Source organism: Amblyomma mixtum, chromosome 8, assembly GCF_055824585.1.
Source record: "Amblyomma mixtum isolate Tamu chromosome 8, ASM5582458v1, whole genome shotgun sequence".
NCBI lineage: Eukaryota > Metazoa > Arthropoda > Arachnida > Ixodida > Ixodidae > Amblyomma > Amblyomma mixtum.
In genome coordinates this window covers 61,302,376-61,322,434 of record NC_143019.1, presented here as the reverse complement: position 1 = coordinate 61,322,434, position 20,059 = coordinate 61,302,376, and the positions used below count along the sequence as shown (strand labels likewise).

Genomic DNA, 20,059 nt, shown 5'->3' with positions numbered 1-20,059 from the left:
TATATCATCATCAGCCTGACTACACCCACTGCAGGGCAAAGGCCTCTCCCATGTCTCTCCAATTAACCCTGTCCTTTGTCAGTTGCCGCCACTGTATCCCAGCAAACTTCTTAATCTCATCCGCCCACCTAACTTTCTGCCGTCCCCTGCTACGTTTGCTTTCTCTTGGAATCCACTCCGTTACCCTTAAGGACCAGCGGTTATCTTGCCTTCGCATTACATGCCCTGCCCAAGCCCATTTCTTCTTCTTGATTTCAACTAAGATGTCATTAACCCGCGTTTGTTCCCTCACCCACTCCGCCCTCTTCCGATCTCTTAACGTTACACCTATCATTTTCCTTTCCATAGCTCGCTGCGTTGTTCTTAACTTAAGCTGAACCCTCTTTGTTAGCCTCCACGTTTCTGCCCCATAGGTGAGTACCGGTAGGATACAGCTGTTGTATACTTTTCTCTTCAGGGATATTGGTAAGCTACCATTCATGATCTGAGAGAACCTGCCATATGCGCTCCACCCCATTCTTATTCTTCTAGTTATTTCCCTCTCATGATCCGGATCTGCGGTCACTACCTGCCCTAAGTAGACATATTCTCTTACTACTTCCAGCACCTCGCTACCAATTGCGAACTGCTGTTCCCTTGCTAGGCTGTTGAACATTACTTTGGTTTTCTGCATGTTAATTCTTAGCCCCACCGTTCTGCTCTGCCTTTCTAACTGGTTGATCATGCTTTGCAGTTCTTGTCCTGAGTGGCTTAGCAAGGCAATGTCATCAGCGAATCGCAAATTACTCAGGTATATATATATATATATATATATATATATATATATATATATATATATATATATATATTGCGTCGAAGCAAAAGCAATCATGGTTCTGGGCACGTACATATCAGGCGAAAGTTAGCTAGCTAGAGTTTCCTTCCTCTATGGTCGTAAACAAAGTCCGGAGCCCTTCCGTGAAAGAGGTGCGTGAGCGGGCGGTCGATAACAGGATCTTCAGAGACAATGGAGTTCCTTTTGTGAGCTATACTTTCGTTCTAGCTGAGCTATGGATGTTCCTGCGAAGCACGTATGGTTGTATATCTTCATTTAGAACCAACCAGAAATACGGCAGAGGCCTAACATAATACTGGTCCTGAAGTAAGGAGATTTCTAGAGCAGAAAAAATTGCAGGCTCATTAGCTGAATCTTTGTCGTGCACAAGATATTTACAAAGATAATTTATAACACATAAAAAGAACAACATTTCACTCATATTTTATGCTCAACATAGCTATAAATAAGTGTCGTTGTGTAATTGACGTTTCTCTTGGAATTCTCGGGTCGAAGAGCAACTACTTGAGCATTAACCTAAAAGCCTAAATATGGACAGTAGAGATAAGGCGAGTCTCATGCGTAGCGGAAATCACTTGCTGAGACCCCTCGTCTCACTGTGCTCACATAGGAACGTAAGCAAACGCAGTTTAATTACACACGTTAAGCAGCAAAAACTGGTAAAACAACCGGTCAGTAATCAGCCAGCAATCGGTTAGCGATCAGTGTAGCATGAGCGACAGAAAGAACAACAGAGAGTGAAGTAGATGTGCGCTTTGAATACATATGAACTTAACGTTCAGTCCTTCATAGGAGAAGCAACGTTCGTCAGTCCTAAACGAGGATCATACGTAACAAGGATTGAATTGCTGCGCCCTCTTTCGAACGTGACCTCAGCCGCAAGATAACGCTCTTCCCAGCGTTTCTAAGAGACGAAGCCTCGGCGCTCGCCAAATAGGGTCCGTGACTCGTCGGCTAAACGGATTTCCGCACGCGGGTCGATTGCGGAGACTGAGCGCTGCGCACAGGAAACCTACTCCCCGCGGTCGTTTGCGACCATTAGTGGAATAGCCCAAAACCAATTATTCTCCGTTTAAGAGTTCCTGCGCCGGCACTTTGCGTTATTTAAATTTCTCCAACCCTGTGCTGAACAAAATAAACTCATTTGCGAGCCCAAATCAAACTTACGCGCCCGAAAAAGGACTCCTGGAAAATGCTTCCAGGATTACCGCGTCGAGCACTGCAGACATGGAGCCAGGGAACTTGAAATTTATATGCGAGAACTTCAACATTAGAAACGTTAAAAATTTAAAGCTTATGTCAATATTACAGCCACTCTAACTGCGTTACCGAAGACGGATGCTTGTAAATGGTGATCAAGTTTTTGAACGTCGATAAAGGCGCACAAATCTTCTTTTGACCACCTTTTTTCAGTTCAAATATGCCTTTCTGTGTCACTTTAAAATTTATCGAACGCTTATTTCGTAGTAGGAGCATTTGGAAAATTTCCCCTCTCTCTTGGTCGGTGGCCATCGTTTTCCTGTCTACCATTAGTTTTTTTTTCAGTTTTGTCTTTTCATTAATTTTCGGCATTGATCTCCAAATTTTAAATATTATACTGAGAAGTTCTCGAAATTAAAAAAAAAATTCCTGCTTCTGAAGCCTGGTTTTTGTGAACTTGAGCAATGCAAGTTCGCATACTTCGGACGTGTGTGAAGTAATGTTATTAGTTGTAAATTATTTTTGTACCTATTGTTATTGAGTCCTTACAGCCCATAGTATACATAGCTTTGGTATAGTCTGATATTCCTGATATCACCGGAATACTACTGCTATTGGCTAAGTGCGTTATTATGCCACGTTAAGGTTAATTATTCGGTGATAGAAAACTAATCTTAAAACTCACAGTTTCTCATTGTCTAAAACCGATTAGTCCTGCAGCAAAAAACTGTTTAATGGCCCGCTTAACCCGCCAAACTGCCGCTATACTTCACTGAATTTGAATTCCACTTAAGAATACAATGTCCGCGGCTGTCGTCTTGCTCTCCGAGTAAATGTAGGCCGTTGCAACACTTCTAGAAACTGCGAACAATTTCCGGAATTTTCATGATCGGCGCTATCTTTGTGAACCTTCGTGAAGCTTCTCAACAAAAGTGAAAAACAGCACTTTGAAGGGAAACTCAAAAAAAAAAAAATCAGGAAGCAGTCAAAACGTGTTCGGAACTTCTTGTGTACGATGAAACTCACGTGTGTGTCAGTGCGAATCTGCGCCGCTTCAAAACTTGCACATTGAAGGCGGCTGTTGAACTGCGCTCGACACCTGTCGAGAAAGGTTTACCATCTCCTTATTTTTCGGCGCCGATCTACCGTGCTGTGTAGTTGATAAGGCTCCATGCGGTAAGAGCAGGTCTTGCGGCTAAAACAAAACAGAGCAAGATAAAATCTTTTTATCTTGTCACGTGCCTCTAGTCCTGATCGTTCTTTGCGGTGCTCGCCGCCCTTTCTTATTAGTCTTGACAGTGAAAAAGAAAAGAAGCTGTTACCCCTGAAGTTCACCTCTGCATTTTCTTTGATAACCAGCGAAAGACTAGGAATAAAAAGAGACTGTTTTTTTTTTCTTCTTCCCGCGTGAGCTCCTTACTCAAAGAGCACTTGCTGCTGGGCTAGTTGGTTTTGGTTCATATTTGAATAGGTTTTAGGCGCAAAAAACAGACGAGACACATAGGAAGGTCCTGTCCTGCTACCTTCCTATATTGTCTCGTCTGTTTTTTGCGCCTAAAACCTATTCAAATAAGAGTTCCTTACGCAGTCGCTTTTAGCCTGTCCTTGACAACGTACATAACAAAGCTATTATGCTTACTCTCAATATATTTTGTTTTTTATGAACTTGACTGCGTCGAGCGCACTCTGTTGGCGCATCCATTTGTAGGCAAGTTTCACACAGTTTGACTTTTTTCAGATGCGGTCTTTCCCAGACTTGTCTAGCTTTTTGCTATCACCTCGACAAAGTTAACGCAGTTGGGCTCATATTGAAGTGTGGCAGTTTGTGTATGCCACAGTCTGCGTACATAATGAAGGAAAAAAAAAATAAGCCCCCTTTCGACTGACAAAAGCGATTCGCCGCTCATTGTGTCAGCGACTTTTCGTCGTTGACGTTGCCATTCACAATTAAATTAACGTATGCAAATTATATTAGCCGTTTCAGCTGCTTTACGAGGCCGTGAACGTTGAAATTATGATGTCCTGACTCGTCACTAGGGAATTGTTCGTTTCTACAATGTCCTAAAATGAAACTGCGGTTGGAAATTGCTACCTGACTTAGTGCATTTATTTTTAACGATGGTTTCTGAGCAGTTCTCGGCTTTTCGATTTGAAGGTTTTTGGAGGAAGAGACAGGCAGCGTGCTAATAATCAAAACTGCTGATTTGCAATATTCTCACGCATTCGCTTGTTTTTAATATAGCATACAATTTTTCGTTCCGTAGCAATTTCCACTCGGTAACTGTTTCCTGCGCTGTTTCAAGGTTCTTTTCGCACGCGTTCAGCCGTAAATGCTGTTAAACATGGTTTTATAGCAACAATATGAATTTTTGAATTTGTAAACTAGGCGGCTTTCTTAAGGTTAAAACTTCAAGGCTAGCATATTAGTTATTTGCATCGTAATAATTTTGAACGCTTGAAGTACGCGAGTGTGCAGGATTTAAATTCGGTGCTAGCAATCAGACCTCTGCAGGAACGAACAGTTCGACATGAGAACTGCTGGCTCCCTTCACATTTAGCGGCTTGACAATGTCAGCTAAAGTATAAACAGAAATAATGAACAGCTAAATCCTGGACTTTTCGGCTGCTGGCATCGAAATTCAACGCTTCGGAACATTCTAAGGCAGTCACTGTGAAAACCAAAATACATTTCCCAAAACTTTCTCATGGTCGTCCAGAAGCCACAATCTAGCCCTCTCGTCAATTGGTCATCCCTTAATCATTTATTTTGTGGTGCGGTGTGCTACAAACGAAATCTATACTGCGTTTTTTTTTCTTCTTGCAGCTTTCCCGGACCGTGTGGAAACCGTGGATGGATTCGAGCAGACCCTGCAGACTAATCACCTGGGACCGTTCCTACTCACCAATATGCTTCTGGGTGAGTGATCTTCGCATCAGCAACAAGCTGTGGATAGTTTTTTTTTTTTCGGGAACGCTGCTTTCTGAAGTAGTGTCATGCACATGTGCCAAAACAAAATTACGGGACGACACACATCTGATTCGGACAATTCTGCGAAATCAGTTGGATTTACTCTCGCTGATAATTTGGATGCTTTTATTTGAAGTAATAGTGGTATACGCTATACCGGAGCTGGGGGGGGGGGGGGGGGGGGGCTGAACTCTAAACAGAAAGGAGTTAAAAAGGGAGTAAAGTTGTTACTCCCTTTTTAGGTTACTCCCTTTTACTCCCCTATAGGTGTATTTTTGTTTACAGTGTGGAGAGCGCTGCATCTGGAGTGCTGCTGTCTTTCTAACTGCATATTTGAATTCAATTTCACCGTCGCCTTTTTGTTCTCCAGCTGCGAGCGCTTCTAGTGGGCGGAGGCCTTCTGCAGAGGAGTGCTGGTAGGTAGGCTGGTGCTGGGTGGAGCTTTTGGAGGGTAGAGTTGGGTGGAGGCTGGCCGGTTCTGCTTCTGGAGAATGAAGACGGATGAGGAGGGAGTGGATATAGGGTGGCGGTAGATTTTCCCCGAAGTCATGACCAATCAACCATTGGTTGGAGGACTTCTATGAGGGGTGTTAGCCGGCTCGTTCATGAGTTGGTGGAAACTTCTGCCGGTCACAGTGCGGTCTTGGGCCGGTTTCCAATCCGATGACACTAGTCGAAATAAAACGGTTTTGTTTACTCACGCTGCTCCCGTTATAATCGCCAGACCCAAGAAGGTAGTATATATATATATATATATATATACAACATACCTTAGCATTTGATCTAAGCGTGCACAGAAACTTCAGTACAGGGGCATTTTCCACATTCCAGCTTTGGTAAAATGCTGTTGCCATGGCCCATATTCCGCATGCAATGTCTCGCTCGTGAAAACAACGTCATTGTTGCAAAGCGCATGTGCGCCTGACAGCAATGGTTCAACCATGATGTTGAGCTCATACAAGCTCAGTGGAACTTTCACATTTGTGCAGAGTGTTTTAGTGTTTGCAAGAGTGAATGATAGGTGTGCGTCGACTCGCCACGGTAGTCGTACAAATGTGATTATTTTGCGAATAGGCCACGCGCAGTGCAAACACGAACTGCGCATTTCAGAAACGAGACTTCTCCTGCGTCATGTTTCTCGTTCATGAAGTGATGTGCTTTTCGTCAGAATGCAAATATGAAAAAGGGGCAGCCAGCGCCGCTCAAATAGAACAGAACCACCTCTCATTTACTCTTCTATAACTGGGGAAAAAGGCTGACAGCAAGAATCGTGTCCAGAAAGAGCTTTCAAGCGCAGGATTCGCATAATGGCCCTCATGAAGTTTTTCTGTTCAGTTCTCTTTCCATTCTAACGTCTTGACTGAACGTGTCGTTTAGAAGACATTTACAGCAAGGAAAAAATAACATGGTCGTTAATGGAGAGCAAACAGAACTGCATTTAGCGCCGTAAGGTATCTGAAACGTACTCACAATAGCGAGTCCATGGTAGAGAGAGGGTGTGGTAGATGGTCCTTGGCGATCACAGAATGAACAAGGGAGGGGAAAACCTCAGGTTGCTTGAGCCAACGCTTCGAGAAGGGGACTTGTCTTCGTCCAGACGAAGACAAGTCCTCTTGTCGAAATGTTGGCTCAAGGAACCTGAGGTTTTCCCCTCCCTTGTTCATTTTGTGATCACAATAGCGAAAGTAGTTTCGTGCAGCCTGGTTTTCTCATTGGTCTGCAGCCACCCAAGTCACCAGCAGCAAGTTTTGCTTTATTTGGCATACTTTTATTCTCCTGCGACTTCTGACAAGTTCTGTCGCCTTTTTATGATATGACTTGGAGAAAATAAAATTTTTACACATGCAATTGCCTACTTACGTCGCTCATATAAACGTGAGGGACGTAACTTTTTGCAGTCAAACAGTTCCAGAATTCAGCCGTCGTCGCATGGTTTTTCTCTTCCATGGCTATTCGACTACCAAGACGAGAAGGGTAGCAAAGAGCAAATAAAACTCTGCCTTGTTAGGAACTGTAGATCTCCAAAATTTTATGTTACGCTGAAAATGCTCAGAGGGGCATAACCACATCAAAAACAAAAAAGTGTAAAAATCACAACGAAGCTTTCATTTTTTGCTGACGCATCGAAGCCACTTTTCTTACGACCATTTAAAGCTGTTCCACCTTTTACTACTCGCTCAGACGATTCAGAAATAAACGCAAATAGAAGAGGCAAATAAAGCGAATAAAAAGAAAAAGCAGGGCAAAAGTTTGGCATCTTTCTTTTCCAACTGTTCCGGGGCCAAGTATCTGCTACAATGGAATAAAACTCTTCAGCCGGAAACTTCAACCTGACGTCGGCCCTAGCAAAGACCTCGTGGAATTCAATGTCTCTGTTTTCCTTTTCGGCATTGGGCTTCGCAGTGCAACGAGTTCCGCAACTCCCCTTTTTAGCAGCCCCGTTTTCGATAATAGGCAGCGAGCGTAAAATTTCTTATCGCTTCTCCGTCAGAGGCAATCCCCATTCAGCTGGCTCGAATTAAACCGCGATCCCTGGCTCCCCTCCTCCTCCCAACGGTGTGTGTCAGGTCTCCTCTGGTCTTCCAGAGGAACTGCGTCAAAGTGCGCTCACGCGAAGATATAGCGACGCCAAAGTACGCTGATTTAATAATCGCTGGCACAGACTTTAAAGTTCTGTAGAGATCCCGCTCAACTGTGATGATCTAATGTGACCGCAATAGACGTTGACGAAGCTTTCTCTTATTTAATTTACTTTTACTCGCAAGATTAAGCAGGGTTTATGGTTGAAGGGCACTTTCGATTAGTATCATGCCTACAGTCGCTTAGGGTGTTTCGCTAAAATTTATGTCGTCTGCAATGAAGAACTTTGCCGCACTTCTCAAGCAGTCATATGTCATCGTACACCATCCAAACACAGTAACACAATTTGGAGGCAGTTGATTTTCTGCCCCAATTTCGTTCTGCTGGACCCGTACTGAGCGTGACCTACTTCCGAAGAACATTCCCATGCTGCGGTCAGAGTGGCGCGCCATAGTTGTAATGTCGTCTGTTTTTTTTTTTTTTAATCTTGTACACCGCAATGCCGAAAACGTTACCTAACATAATCACAACTGTTCTTACAAACCCTTTTGCGGCACGGCGTCCGCGATTGTGCACGCGACTTTTGAACCTTTTTTTCGAAGCGACACGAAGTCAGCGATGCCGGCTACATTTGAAATCCCTCCTAGACAGAATGGTACGGCCATTTCAAGCCCAGGAAATAGGATCGCTTTTGAAGATCAAGAAATGAAATGCACGTTGCGAAGTTTTACGGAGTGCCTCGGAAGTGGTGCCTGCTGCTGTAACTTGTTTATTCTCTCTCGCAATAGGAAGTTTGACTAAAGGAGACTTAATTTCGCGGGACCGTTGGTCAAAGGATTGGTTTAAGTTTGGTTTAGGGGGTTTGACATCCCAAAGTTACGTAGGCTATGACGGGCACCATAGTGGTGGCCTCCGGAAATTTCGACCACCTGGAGTTCTTCAACGTGCCCTGACAAATCAGAGTACACAAGCCTCTAGCATTTCGCCTCGATCGAAATGCGACCGCCGCGGCCGGGATCGAACCCGCGTCTTCCAGGTCAGCATCCGAGCGACATAACCACTGAGCCGCAGCGGCGGTGATGAAACGATTATTAATTTTTAGTGCAATGTCTAGTGATAACTATAAAGTTGGCAATATATACTTTTCGCTGGTTTAGTAGTTTTCTATTTATCTGTACAGGATCTAAGCGTATTGCGTGTCGGTTACGTGAGCGTCACTTTCATGCAGGCAAGCTGAAGGCGAGCGCGCCAAGTCGCATCATCACGCTCTCGTCACTGCTTCACCACTTTGGCCGCATCGACCCGGTTCGGCTGGACTACACCGAGTACCGCGTACCCATGCAGGTGTACAGCGACACCAAGCTGGCCAACGTGCTCTTCACCAAGGAGCTCGCGCGGAGGCTGCTAGGAACCGGTAGGAGTACGTTGATTCCTTGATGATTTACGTTACAGGTAACGGGTAGCGCCGTAAAAGTAATTCCGCTGTAAAAGTAACTGTTCATGTGTCCTAGAGCGAAATGAGTTGGGTGAGTTCTTGTCAATCCATGGTTCCGAAAAGAAACAAAAAACGAGGAGAAATTTGAAGAAAACGAGTACTTGCTTTTTTTTTTGTCTGGCAAGTGTTTTTAATTTGCCGTTATAAATAAGGTTTGGTTTGGTTTATTGGGGTTTAACGTCCCAAAGCGACTCAGGCTATGAGAGACGCCGTAGTGAAGGGCTCCGGAAATTTCGATCACCTGGGGTTCTTTAACGTGCACTGACATCGCACAGCACACGGGCCTCTAGAATTTCGCCTTCATCGAAATTCGGCCGCCGCGGCCGGGATCGAACCGGCGTCTTTCGGGTCAGCAGCGGAGCGGCGTAACCACTGAGCCACTGTGGCAGGGATCCAATTGAGGGAAAACATAGCGCGAAAGAACGTGAACAAGAGGGGACACACAAGACAGGACGGGCGTTGAACTACCAACTGTTTATTTTTCACGAAACCAGCACCAGAAATACCATTCGAACAGGACCACGTGGTGCGGTGGTATTTATCGCGCTGCTTTTGTGAAAAATTAGAGTTGGTAGTCAGCGCCCATCCTATCTTGTGTGCTCCTTCTTGTCGACGTTATTACGCGCTGTGCTTTCCGTCAATTAGTAATGCACCAACTTACCCAGACGAAAATCCTGATAAAATATCTATAGACACAGGATCAATGCTATATTCTCAAAGCTGGGTTTTGTTGGCTGTGGTGCATGTTGCAGAAGAGACTGTAGATGCCCGTGCGTTAATCAGACAAAATAATAACCAGTTGGGGTGCTCGCATTCCAAGGCATCAGTGGACCACATCATATTGCGTTCTGTGTTGTTTAGTTGTTTGTTTCTTTTTACTGTGTTTATTCTTTTGTTCTCTGATTCTGGCCACACATGCGCGTAAACGAGCACCACGGTTAGTAAAATGCGCTTGAGAGTTCAACGCCCGATTTGTGCCTATCATTGTTCTGTCTTCAGCTGTTAAGCTGTTTTCAGGAAAATGGATTAACCATTCATTTCAGGAAACAACCGAATAATTCAATAAAGGAATGAATAGCTTTAATGTGACACTCATTGGTAAAAATATCGCCACATTAGCGTGCTACTATAGGGATGTCATTTGTGTATTTTCGTGCACGTGTCACTAAGAGGACGATGTTCGGAACGTACAGTCCTTTTGTCAGAAATACGTAGGCCACTTCACAGAATCGCCGGACCGTTTAGTGAGGCTTGTCTGCAATTCCTGTCGCTTTATTTAGCGTGAGAGTCAGCATGGAGCATGATAGCAGAGACGTGAAACAGACATGTATGCCACTGAAGCAAGAACGATGGAGACATACGAAAGAAAAATAAGCGACTGGTTTGCATGGCGAAAAACATTGTCAAGCCTTATTACGTACCAAAATTCAAGCTTTTCCTGCAAACCATCCAGCCGTTTCGGGATGTAGCTCTTTTTCCCAGCATAAGTAGTTTTACGCTGACGGTGTTACGCCAGTTTTGAGATCACTTAAAGCCGAGAGAAATAATGAGACTTTATTTCTACACTAACTTCAGGAGCAAGCCACGCATACTAATTGGATTGTTGAGTCCGGTGTGCCTGTTAACAGAAGTCGGGACCATTCCCGTTTCGTGTCAAAGAGCAGAACACTTTTTTTTCTTTTTATTACATTAAAGCATATAACACAAACAAAAATAGAAAGTAACTTAAAATGAGAAGCAGCCAGGACGAAGCAGAGAGCAAAGAGCCTGCAGGTTTAATCACGAATGAGCTAAAGAGCAGAGCAAACGGAATTATAGAACAGTGCGGATTTCGTTGTACATTATTAATGCCAATTAATTATGGAGACGGGAGGAACGAGGCAATTTCTTCAGCTTGAAGCGAAGAAAAAAACAGCCAAGCTATTTGCGAAGTCTTAGAAGACGGCAACAGGACTTGGAAGGCAAAGTATTGCTCAAAGAATTCAAATGAGCTAGAGGCGCGTAATTAGTGTTTCTGTTTCGAAAATAATTGTGTCTGCGTATTCATTAAGAAATTATGAGCGCTCTTTTTTAAAGAAAGCGTGGCGAAAACGATATCTGATTCCTTCTGGCTACGAAAATGAAACACTACTTTAGTTTATTCATTATTTTTTAATCCATCTGCTTTCATTTTAATACTGCAATCCATGTTGTTCATCACAAGGGATTCGGGAAAAGCGCTGATAGATTCCTTGGCTGCCACCACATGGCGCACTTCTTCGAACATTCATAAATATTGCGCTGACGTCATCCGTGACGTAAGAAAGAGAGAGAATGACCTAGTGGCGGAAGAATAGAACGTGACAGGCGGCTAACTTGCGATTACTGGTATTGATGCCCATAATTCTGCTCTCATAGCAGCAACGAAACTCATAATCGAAATCTCGGAAAATGCTGTCGCCAGCTCGTAATCAACAGTTTGAAGCGCCGCTGATGGCTTCACGGAACTTTAACTCCTCTACCAAGCGCGTGTCTTAAGCGGCGCTGTGCAGCTCGCGTTAATGCCGCGGCGTGGCGAAACAGTCAGCTAACCTCCGAATTTTGTACCTCTCGGAGTGCGGTATCGACAGCTTCGCAGCTATTATTTATTTATTTATTTATTTACCCTAAAGACCCAGAAGAGGGCATTACATACGGGGGGGGGGGGGGGGGGGGGGATGATTAAAAGAAAGCGCACTCATAACCAATCAACTCATAATAAATGATAGTCAATATACAGAAGCGAGAGTTTGGGTAACATTTGGTTAAGTGCAGCATAACACATTGAAACAGAAAAATTCAACACGTTCAAACAAGTGAGTAATAATTAAGGCAAAACAAATAACTACAAATACAATGGCACACAAAAGAGGCTCCGGAGCTGTTCAGCACACAAGAAATGGCATAATGTACGCAAAGCAAAAAAGGACCGCCAAAAAGTTACGGTCGTCATAACACGGTAAGTAATCTAGCACTCTATGGCGCATTTTCCGTGTTCAGAAATGTTAGTAAAGCTGTTTGGAAAGATGATAATTCAGTATGGCCGACAATGCTGGATGGCAATGAGTTCCATTCATTTCATTCATTCATTCGCCAAAGTGTTCCCATCACGTCTACGGGGCAGCTCCGACAAAAAGTGAGCAATAACTGAAGGGCACCGGCATGTCGCAGGGGTATGACCTAAGTCCGTGTATGGAGTTACGACGCACACACTAGTCATAAATTGAAGGGCCTTCAAGTTTGCTTCCGGCTGCACAGTAAAGACACCTTTTATTACTTTTAACAAGGACGTTAAATCTCTCAATAGGGAGTGAGATTCTCATGGTTAGTCCTTCCGAACTTAGCCACGTCCAGTATACTATAAAAGCCTCACTAAGTTAGTTAGCAAGAAACCCGCTGGCCAGCATAACTTAACACAGACTTCATCATGTTCTACATCGCGCTTCAAGAGGAACTCTAGAAACGGATACGTACGCGAGCACCAAACAACGATGAAGCACGAACTTCGAAGTTATTTTTTTTTTATTCCTTTTTCTGTAAATAAACTCTTGACGTCCGCAACGCTTCATTCTCAGCGATCAATATAGCGTATTCATCGTTAGAATGCGTGCCTACGAATGGATACAAGGACGTCACTGAACATGGTATTCTATCAACACACGGCGCTCTATACACATGCACGGCCTACTTCCAAAGCACACGCACAAATTCATAGGTAGTGGACAAGACTAGCAAATAAACGAGCGAAGCAGAGGCCGTGAAGCTTCATTTCTGATTGTGTCGGCACACGAGTGGAAGTGCAAACAAAAGCGATCCGTCGTCTTAGACGTGTTTACAAGGTGCAGAGGAGTCCAACAGACTATGTCGGAGTTGGAGAGCAGTTGTAGCGCTTGTGTGCGCACGCGTTTTAACGAGTGGAAGATTGGGAAATCACAGGGTATGGGACGGGTGGACGCGCCGTGAAAGCACTCACTGGCCAGAAACGAATGGCTACGGAAGTGGGCGTGGGCAGAGGCGCAGAGTTTGCGGTGGGAAGCACGCACCGAAAATCGGTGTGAGCTCGTGTTGGAAGCTCAATGTTTGCTCCGAACGCAGGTACGTAGAATAATGTGTTGTGGAGGTCAGAAAAGTCGGGGTGAATACGTACGCGGCAGAGACTGAAATTAAGAGATATCTTTATCTCGGTAGCCAGCGAGGCAAAGGTTTCCCTACGGACTGGAATACGAAGGGGTGGTCGAAGTGGAAGGTTCAACATCAGTCCCTAGGAATCATCATCATCAACCTCACTACGCCTACTGCTGTGCAAAGGCCTCTGCCATGTCTCTCCAATTAACCCTGTCCTTTGCCAGCAGCGGCCACTGTATCCCCGCAGACTACTTAATCTCATTCGCGTATACTTCACTTTCTGCCGCCCCCTGCTACGACTACCTTCTCTTGGAATCGAATCCACTCTGTTACACTTAAGGACCAGCAGTTATCTTTGCTTCGCATTGCATGCTCTGCTCAAGCCCAAGCATATGCCTTCTCAAGAACCGGATTCATGAAATAGCTTCAATCAAGAACTGAACAGCAAATAGATAAGATGAAGGTCCCCTCTTCACGAGCGCTCTTGACTGGCTCACATTTTTTTTTTGTCTTGGAGTTTGACGCTGTAAAAACTTGGACGACGCTTATCAATATCCTTATCAATGCTCCTTATCCTTATCAATCGCTTATCAATGATCGCTCTGGCACAAGGACTTATTATCTTTCATAGATTTATAGATCATAGGGAGTACTCAAACCACTCCTGGCACAGTGCGCCATTGCTCCGGCAGGTACACGTAGTTGTTCCAGACGAAGTGACCAGTGGGGCTTGTGAGACGCAGGTTGCTCTTCCCGAGATCCCGTAAGGCTCACTTTTACATAGACAGTTCTTCGGCAGGCTGCCTCTCGACCAATGATCTTATGCACAGCGCCACGTTGTACAGGTGGCAACTTCATTGAATTTATTTGAATTAAATTCATTGTCATCTGCAAAGCCAAGCAGGTTGCCTCCTGACTATTGTGGCAGGTGGGTTATGTGTTCTTTTGTGAGAGGAAGTGACGGAAGTAGACTTTTGTCATTAGTCGCGTTAGTAAGCATCGCTGCCTTGGTGCATCTGGTGGCAGTTGGGCTCCAGTCGTTTCCTAAAAGACGGCTTCAAAATTGTCCGGTTCGCTCACTATAGCATGAGGAAAGTAGGTCATGCTCGTGGGAGAAGTAGCAGACATAAAAGCAGAAGATATACTCGATGGAATACATGGGTTTCTATGAGAGCTTCCATGAATAGAAGACTGTATGGAAGGGGTGGTAATCCGTTCTACGATGATAAGTGCCATAGCTGACTTGAAGACCACGATAACCGGTCCCGAATCGCACGTGCAGCCGGTCCGAATGCATTTCTGCATCTACAATAGCGCCGACCGTTTCGCTGGTGAACAGCCGCTGACAAAAATTCGTGGGAGCCGACATTTTCGAGACATTTCAACTCCCATCGCTTTCAGGGCTCATCGCCTGAGATGTTTTGCCGCACTCTATAATTTACCCACTCAAAACTAGGCAGTATGTGTCTACTGCAGGCTGCGCGTAAACACAGCGATGAAATCGTTTTTTTTCCCGCTAATTTGCGTTTCCTGAACTTTTGCCGGCTGGTGTATCTGCAGTTTTCATTTCTTCCGTAGAAAGAACCCCCGCATTCAAAGGTTTTCCCTCTTTCAAATGCACAAGCGAATTCCGACGCACGTTATATACCTTCCCTTCTTTCTTCTGTCGAGAGATTTATTTGCCGACCTTGAAATCAGTACCGAATCCGCGTACTCGGTCCTTTTTGTATGCAAAGTAGAAGGCGCTTTTGATATCTAGGTTTTGTAGTGCAGTCACTTGCAGGGAAGATTGAAATCAGTCGCTTTATTGGGAAGCACAGCCATCCGAAGCAGCGCTCGGAACGACGCTCATTAAAGCAGTATAAGTGAATCGTATATTGTCACAAAAGCCAGGGTTCTTTTGGTGACAGGCTTTGCTATTGCTCCAGTCAAAGGGAACTATCGATTTTTACCTGCGAATAAAATGTTTCATTAGTCTGCAATGTTCGTCGGATCGCGGTGTTTTTCACGGAACTCTAAAATGTCTTGATCCATTTTTAAGCGCTCTAGAGCCTGTCTTTATGCACGCTGTTCACGCAGCAGCGCGCAAAAAAAAAAAAAAAAGCATGCGACCAGTAGGAAAACTTATCGGATGAAAGCTCGGGGCTATAGTCCGGAACCCGTAGGCGCAGCATCAAATTACAACTACTTTTATGTCTGTTTTATCATAGCCCACAATAAAAGAACAAGGACCGACAGAGTAGGCGTCACAAAGGTTGACTGTGCAGACGCCTTATGTGGCGATAAACTAGTTGAAGTGAGCGCTTTGTGGTGTCTACTCTGCCGGCCCTTGTTCTTTTATTGTTCGCTGTAAACAAATAGATGTGCAACCAACTAGCGCACTAGTTCGTCCGGAGCAAAACTGAAATAGAAATAAAACAAAAACTTAGGAAGCCTTGGCAATCCGTGAATCCGGAGAACAAAGCGTCAGCGCGCCTTCAGTGTTCCTATCGAGGAAAGAAGTGAATTTCCTGCGCAGCGGTGCAAACAAATAATGATAAAAACTCGTTCGATGTGTTCACTCTTCCGGTCTATATTATGCGGCGTTCCTAATACGCATTCAGTTGTCAGTGCAGCCTCGTCCACGCCTGTGTGTTTCTTCCTTTTGTCTGTTTCTTTTCTGTTGCCTGTTTTAAGCGAACAACAGACACAATATCCAGCATAATTTTTGTGCCTCATCCGAATGTCTGCCAAGTTAGTGTCTTTTCCGCATCTGCCAGGGTGACAGCTAAATCTGTCAGCAGCATTACAACAATCCTCCGTCACCAACGCATTCATCTATTTGAGGTCAAAATGGATTCCTTTCAGTGCCTTTTGCAGAGCCAGTGTAGCAACGCTGTAATTGTGTCTTCACAATTAACCGTCCATCTTGTCTCCTACCTGCCACTTCGTACTACTTCCAGTTCTTTACCTTGTCTTCTCGTCGGCATCGACATAGATGCTGTCTATAGCAGCTTCGTTCTGTGGAGTTAATCTGCCTAGGCAGTCTCCAGCTTAATTACTCTGACCCGCCTCTTTGCAAGTCAGATTTTGATCTTTCTGCCTTAATTCCTTAATTCACGGCCTTATAGGTTATATAACAGAAAACAATTTAACGATATCAAAAACATAAAACACCACAAACCAGAAAGCACCCTCAAGAGAGAATGGGAGCGGAATAAACTCGCAAAGTCTTCCCGCCCTACATCCACACTGCAAAAGTGACCTCGTAGCTTTATAACCTTGGTCTTCTCAGAAGACAGCACACAGCTGAATTCCCATCTGGATAGTATTCTCACTGGCCTCATCCAAGGTAGAAAAGGCGACACTTACTGAAACCTAATTAGCCAGAGCAGCGGATTGGGCTCGTTTGTTTTTCATCCTCATGTAGCAGCGCAGAACGCAGACGGGAACACGAGACGAGAAGACGACACAACAGCGCTGCTACCTTAGGAGTATTGAAACCTGACAGCTAGTGTGTTCTTGCCTAATTTGTCTGAGTAAGTTCTCCAAAGTTGCCGCGAGTTTCCAAATGTGCAACCTTCGCCGTTAACAGTCGCCTTCGTACAACAAATGCACATACGTCAGTGCTTTCTATTGTAACCTCTGGCTCTGCTTACCCACTTGCTGAATTCCGGATGCCCTTCGTATAGAAGCTTTATTTTGAGCTCACAGTCCGTGTCCCGGAGAGATCGAACCCACATTGCATTTTCTTGTGCAGGTTGTGATGAGTTGGAACTTCAAGTTTCTTTCATTTCTGCGAGCTCTTCTGCCAGCTATGGCTTTTCGGTTATGCTCCTGCATTGCATACATCTGCAGTGGACACTGTTGCTACCCGGTGATGCTATCGCCATTACAGAAAAAAGTTTTAGACAGTGTATAGAGCGTCTATAGACTTCTGTCTATAAAGTTTATAGACTGTCTACAGACAAAAGTCTATAGGCAATACAAATGCCATAGACGGTCTGTAGACACTCTTTAGATTTATGGCCATTATTAGGATCGGGTGAGCGTGGTCGGGCCGGAGAAGGGACGAGGAAGGCGGGAGACGGGGTTACGAAGAAGAATACAAGGAAGGAGGAACTTTATACAAGAATATTTACATTATTTACAACAAAGGGTAACTGAGAATGAATCTCAGTGGATGAGGACTTATTCGTTAACGGGAGTGCCATGGAGTCCTCAAAACAACACCCGTTAAATAGCGCATGGATTCCCCAGATCCCTGTCTGGGGAATATAGTTCGAAGAATGACGTCCAATCAGACGGGCAGTTGTGGACACTGTTGATGCCACCCACCGCAGGGGCGGTGCTGGCTGGCCCGCTCTCTTGCAGCTTGGTCGATGGGAAAGGGTAGATCAGTCTACCAGCAGGTCAACGACCTTCCTCGTGCACATGTTTGACGCTTCCCTGCCCGATGTCCAAAACACGAGACGTCGAGGATACAGCCGTCTTTCAATTAGCACATCCGTCGACCCGAGGGTCGACTCGGCCACCTGACGCCGCCACGTCGGCACCACGTCGCCGCTGTTTCTACCGCTGCTGCCGTCTTTGACAGCCCCCGCCGCATCTTCGGCCTTCGCCGGTCAGGGTCCCCTGCCTTAAAGGTGCACTGAAGAGGAATCTGAACTCGTCTTTTTGCCGCGGGAACTCAATCTACACGTTCCTAGCATTCTTAGAAACTGCAACTTATTGCCCTGTGTGGCCGATTTCCGCAATTAAATCAAATTAACGCCCGGCTCCCGCCTTTTTTTTTTTAAATTCTGCCTCGTACGGTGGGCAAGGTCGACCAACGCGGGGAGTGCCTTTCACCCAGTCCCGTGGCGGCTTGCCGCTCTGCCATCGGCGGAGTAATACGTAGTAGTCCGTAGAAGCAAATAGTCCGCGCGTATTTTTATTTCTGCGGGCTTATTTTGCGGTTATATTATCTGCAAATGAAACTATTTATTCACGGAAAGCTAAAAAACAAAATGAAGCGAAAGCAAAGCCTCCACTGAGCTAGCTGAAAGGCACTCCCCGCGTTGGTCGACTCCGCCCACCGTACGAGGCAGAATTTAAAAAAAGAAGGCGGGAGCCGTGCGTTCATTCGATTTAATTGGGGAAATCTGCCACACAGGGCAATAAGTCGCAGTTTCTAAGAATGCTAGGAACGTGTAGATCAAGTTCCCGCGGCAAAAAGACGAGTTCAGATTCCTCTTCAGTGCACCTTTAATCCACTCAGGCAGGAGGGGAGCGCGAGCTGCCTTAATCCACCCAGGCAGGAGGGGGAAGGGGGGGGGGCATCCCAAACACAACACCATACACTTTTAGTAGACTTTTGTCTATGGACAGTCTATAGACTATGACTAGACAAAAATCAATATCTGTAGGAAGTCAATAGAGGCAATAAGAGGTCTATAGACCATTTTTATAAGGGCGGGCTGCATCCTGAACTTAGCTTTGTAAGCGCTGAATTTGTTCGTGCCTTTTGCAGGTGTCACCGCCAACGTCGTTCATCCCGGAGCGGTGCAGACGGACATCAACAGCACATACGTCGGATTCATGAACATCGTCATGAACACCCTCTTCTACTTTTTCGGAAAGGTACGCTCGGCTTTCAACGCTCCGTTACAATCAGTCGTGGGAGGGGAGCGCGATGCATACGATCGTTCAATCATCTTACATTAATGTGGTGACTAGAAAGTTTGTAATTTGTTTACTCTATAATGCTGCCCACACGCAACCAGCCATATGTAACAAGGATGAAAGTTCGAAGAAATAAGTATGATATTTTTCAAAACTTCCACGGCTAAGTACCATAAGGAAAAATAATCGAGAACGTGGAACGTCACTTTGCAGGTTTTGATTGAGTACCTAACCCTCTGGAAGGTAAGCTGTAAACAAGAGGAATGCACGAACAAAAAAAGATATCCAGACCGAGAAGACAGCTGTTCTTGACACAGCTCAATTTCGCCAGTCAAAAGTTTTCCCGCGACATTGGAAACCACTCGCTCACGTGCGCCGAAAACATGTCAGCTCAAACAAACCGACTATTTTCAAGACTTGCAACACATTTGTTGCGAGCAGTGGATAGTTTGGTAGCCATCGATTTACGGGTTCCTGCTAACTTCGTCTTTTTTCGGAGCTAGGCAGAAATGTCTGCGCAGTTTCGTGACGCAGCACAGCTTTTGGTCGTATCTTGGCATTCCGAATTTAAAGCGCAAATGCTTTGACTACTCATGTATTTCGATATTCTGTATCTGTACTATCGCGATGGAAAGTAGCGCGAGCAGCGCGGCGCCTACGCGTTCCGGTATTTGAATTTTTTTTTTTGATGGCGCTTTTACCTACGTGGTAAGAAAAAGACGTTAGAGTAGTTTTAAAATGCATCACGGACAACTCTAGCATATTTTTGCTACCACCGAAGTTAAACCGTGTTTAAAGGAAATGCGAACAGTGGAGTGCCTAGGCTCCGCTCTGTTCGCGTTTTTTTTCATCGTGATAATAAATAGTGCATGTTGCCACGCTCAGTACGCGCCGTGTCACCGCCACTGCCGACAGATGGCGCAAGTAGTACATGTCCCGGAAGCGTGTTTATTTTTCAGCGCAAGCCCAGCCAGGCCACTGCTCATTGGCTCGCTGTACTGTGCACGTCACTTCCGCTCCAATTAGTACGCAAGCATTAAAAGTAAATGGCTGTTCTAAAGAATATCGACACAAACGTTTCATATGCATACAAAATATAATGAATCTTTGAGAAACTAGATTTGAACGTTTAGTTTGGTCACGTGACTAGATTGCAATCACGTGACATGACGTGACTTTTGTCAACAGTCAAAAT

The 20,059-nt window shown here is 45.0% G+C and overlaps 1 protein-coding gene across 2 annotated transcripts in view; it reads left to right on the top strand.

Annotated features, from left to right (window-relative positions):
* The window catches only part of LOC149332721 (retinol dehydrogenase 11-like), a 76,363-nt gene that overhangs the window by 48,844 nt on the left and 7,460 nt on the right, over positions 1-20,059 (top strand). The window contains exons 4-6 of one of the 2 annotated variants that reach the window (XM_089558297.1): positions 4,860-4,952; positions 8,812-8,997; positions 18,713-18,822. In XM_089558297.1, coding sequence (XP_089414423.1) covers positions 4,860-4,952; positions 8,812-8,997; positions 18,713-18,822 — 389 coding nt within the window. Of the gene's footprint in view, positions 1-4,859; positions 4,953-8,811; positions 9,004-18,712; positions 18,823-20,059 lie in introns of both variants that reach the window. The other variant, XM_089558296.1, reaches the window with a different exon arrangement.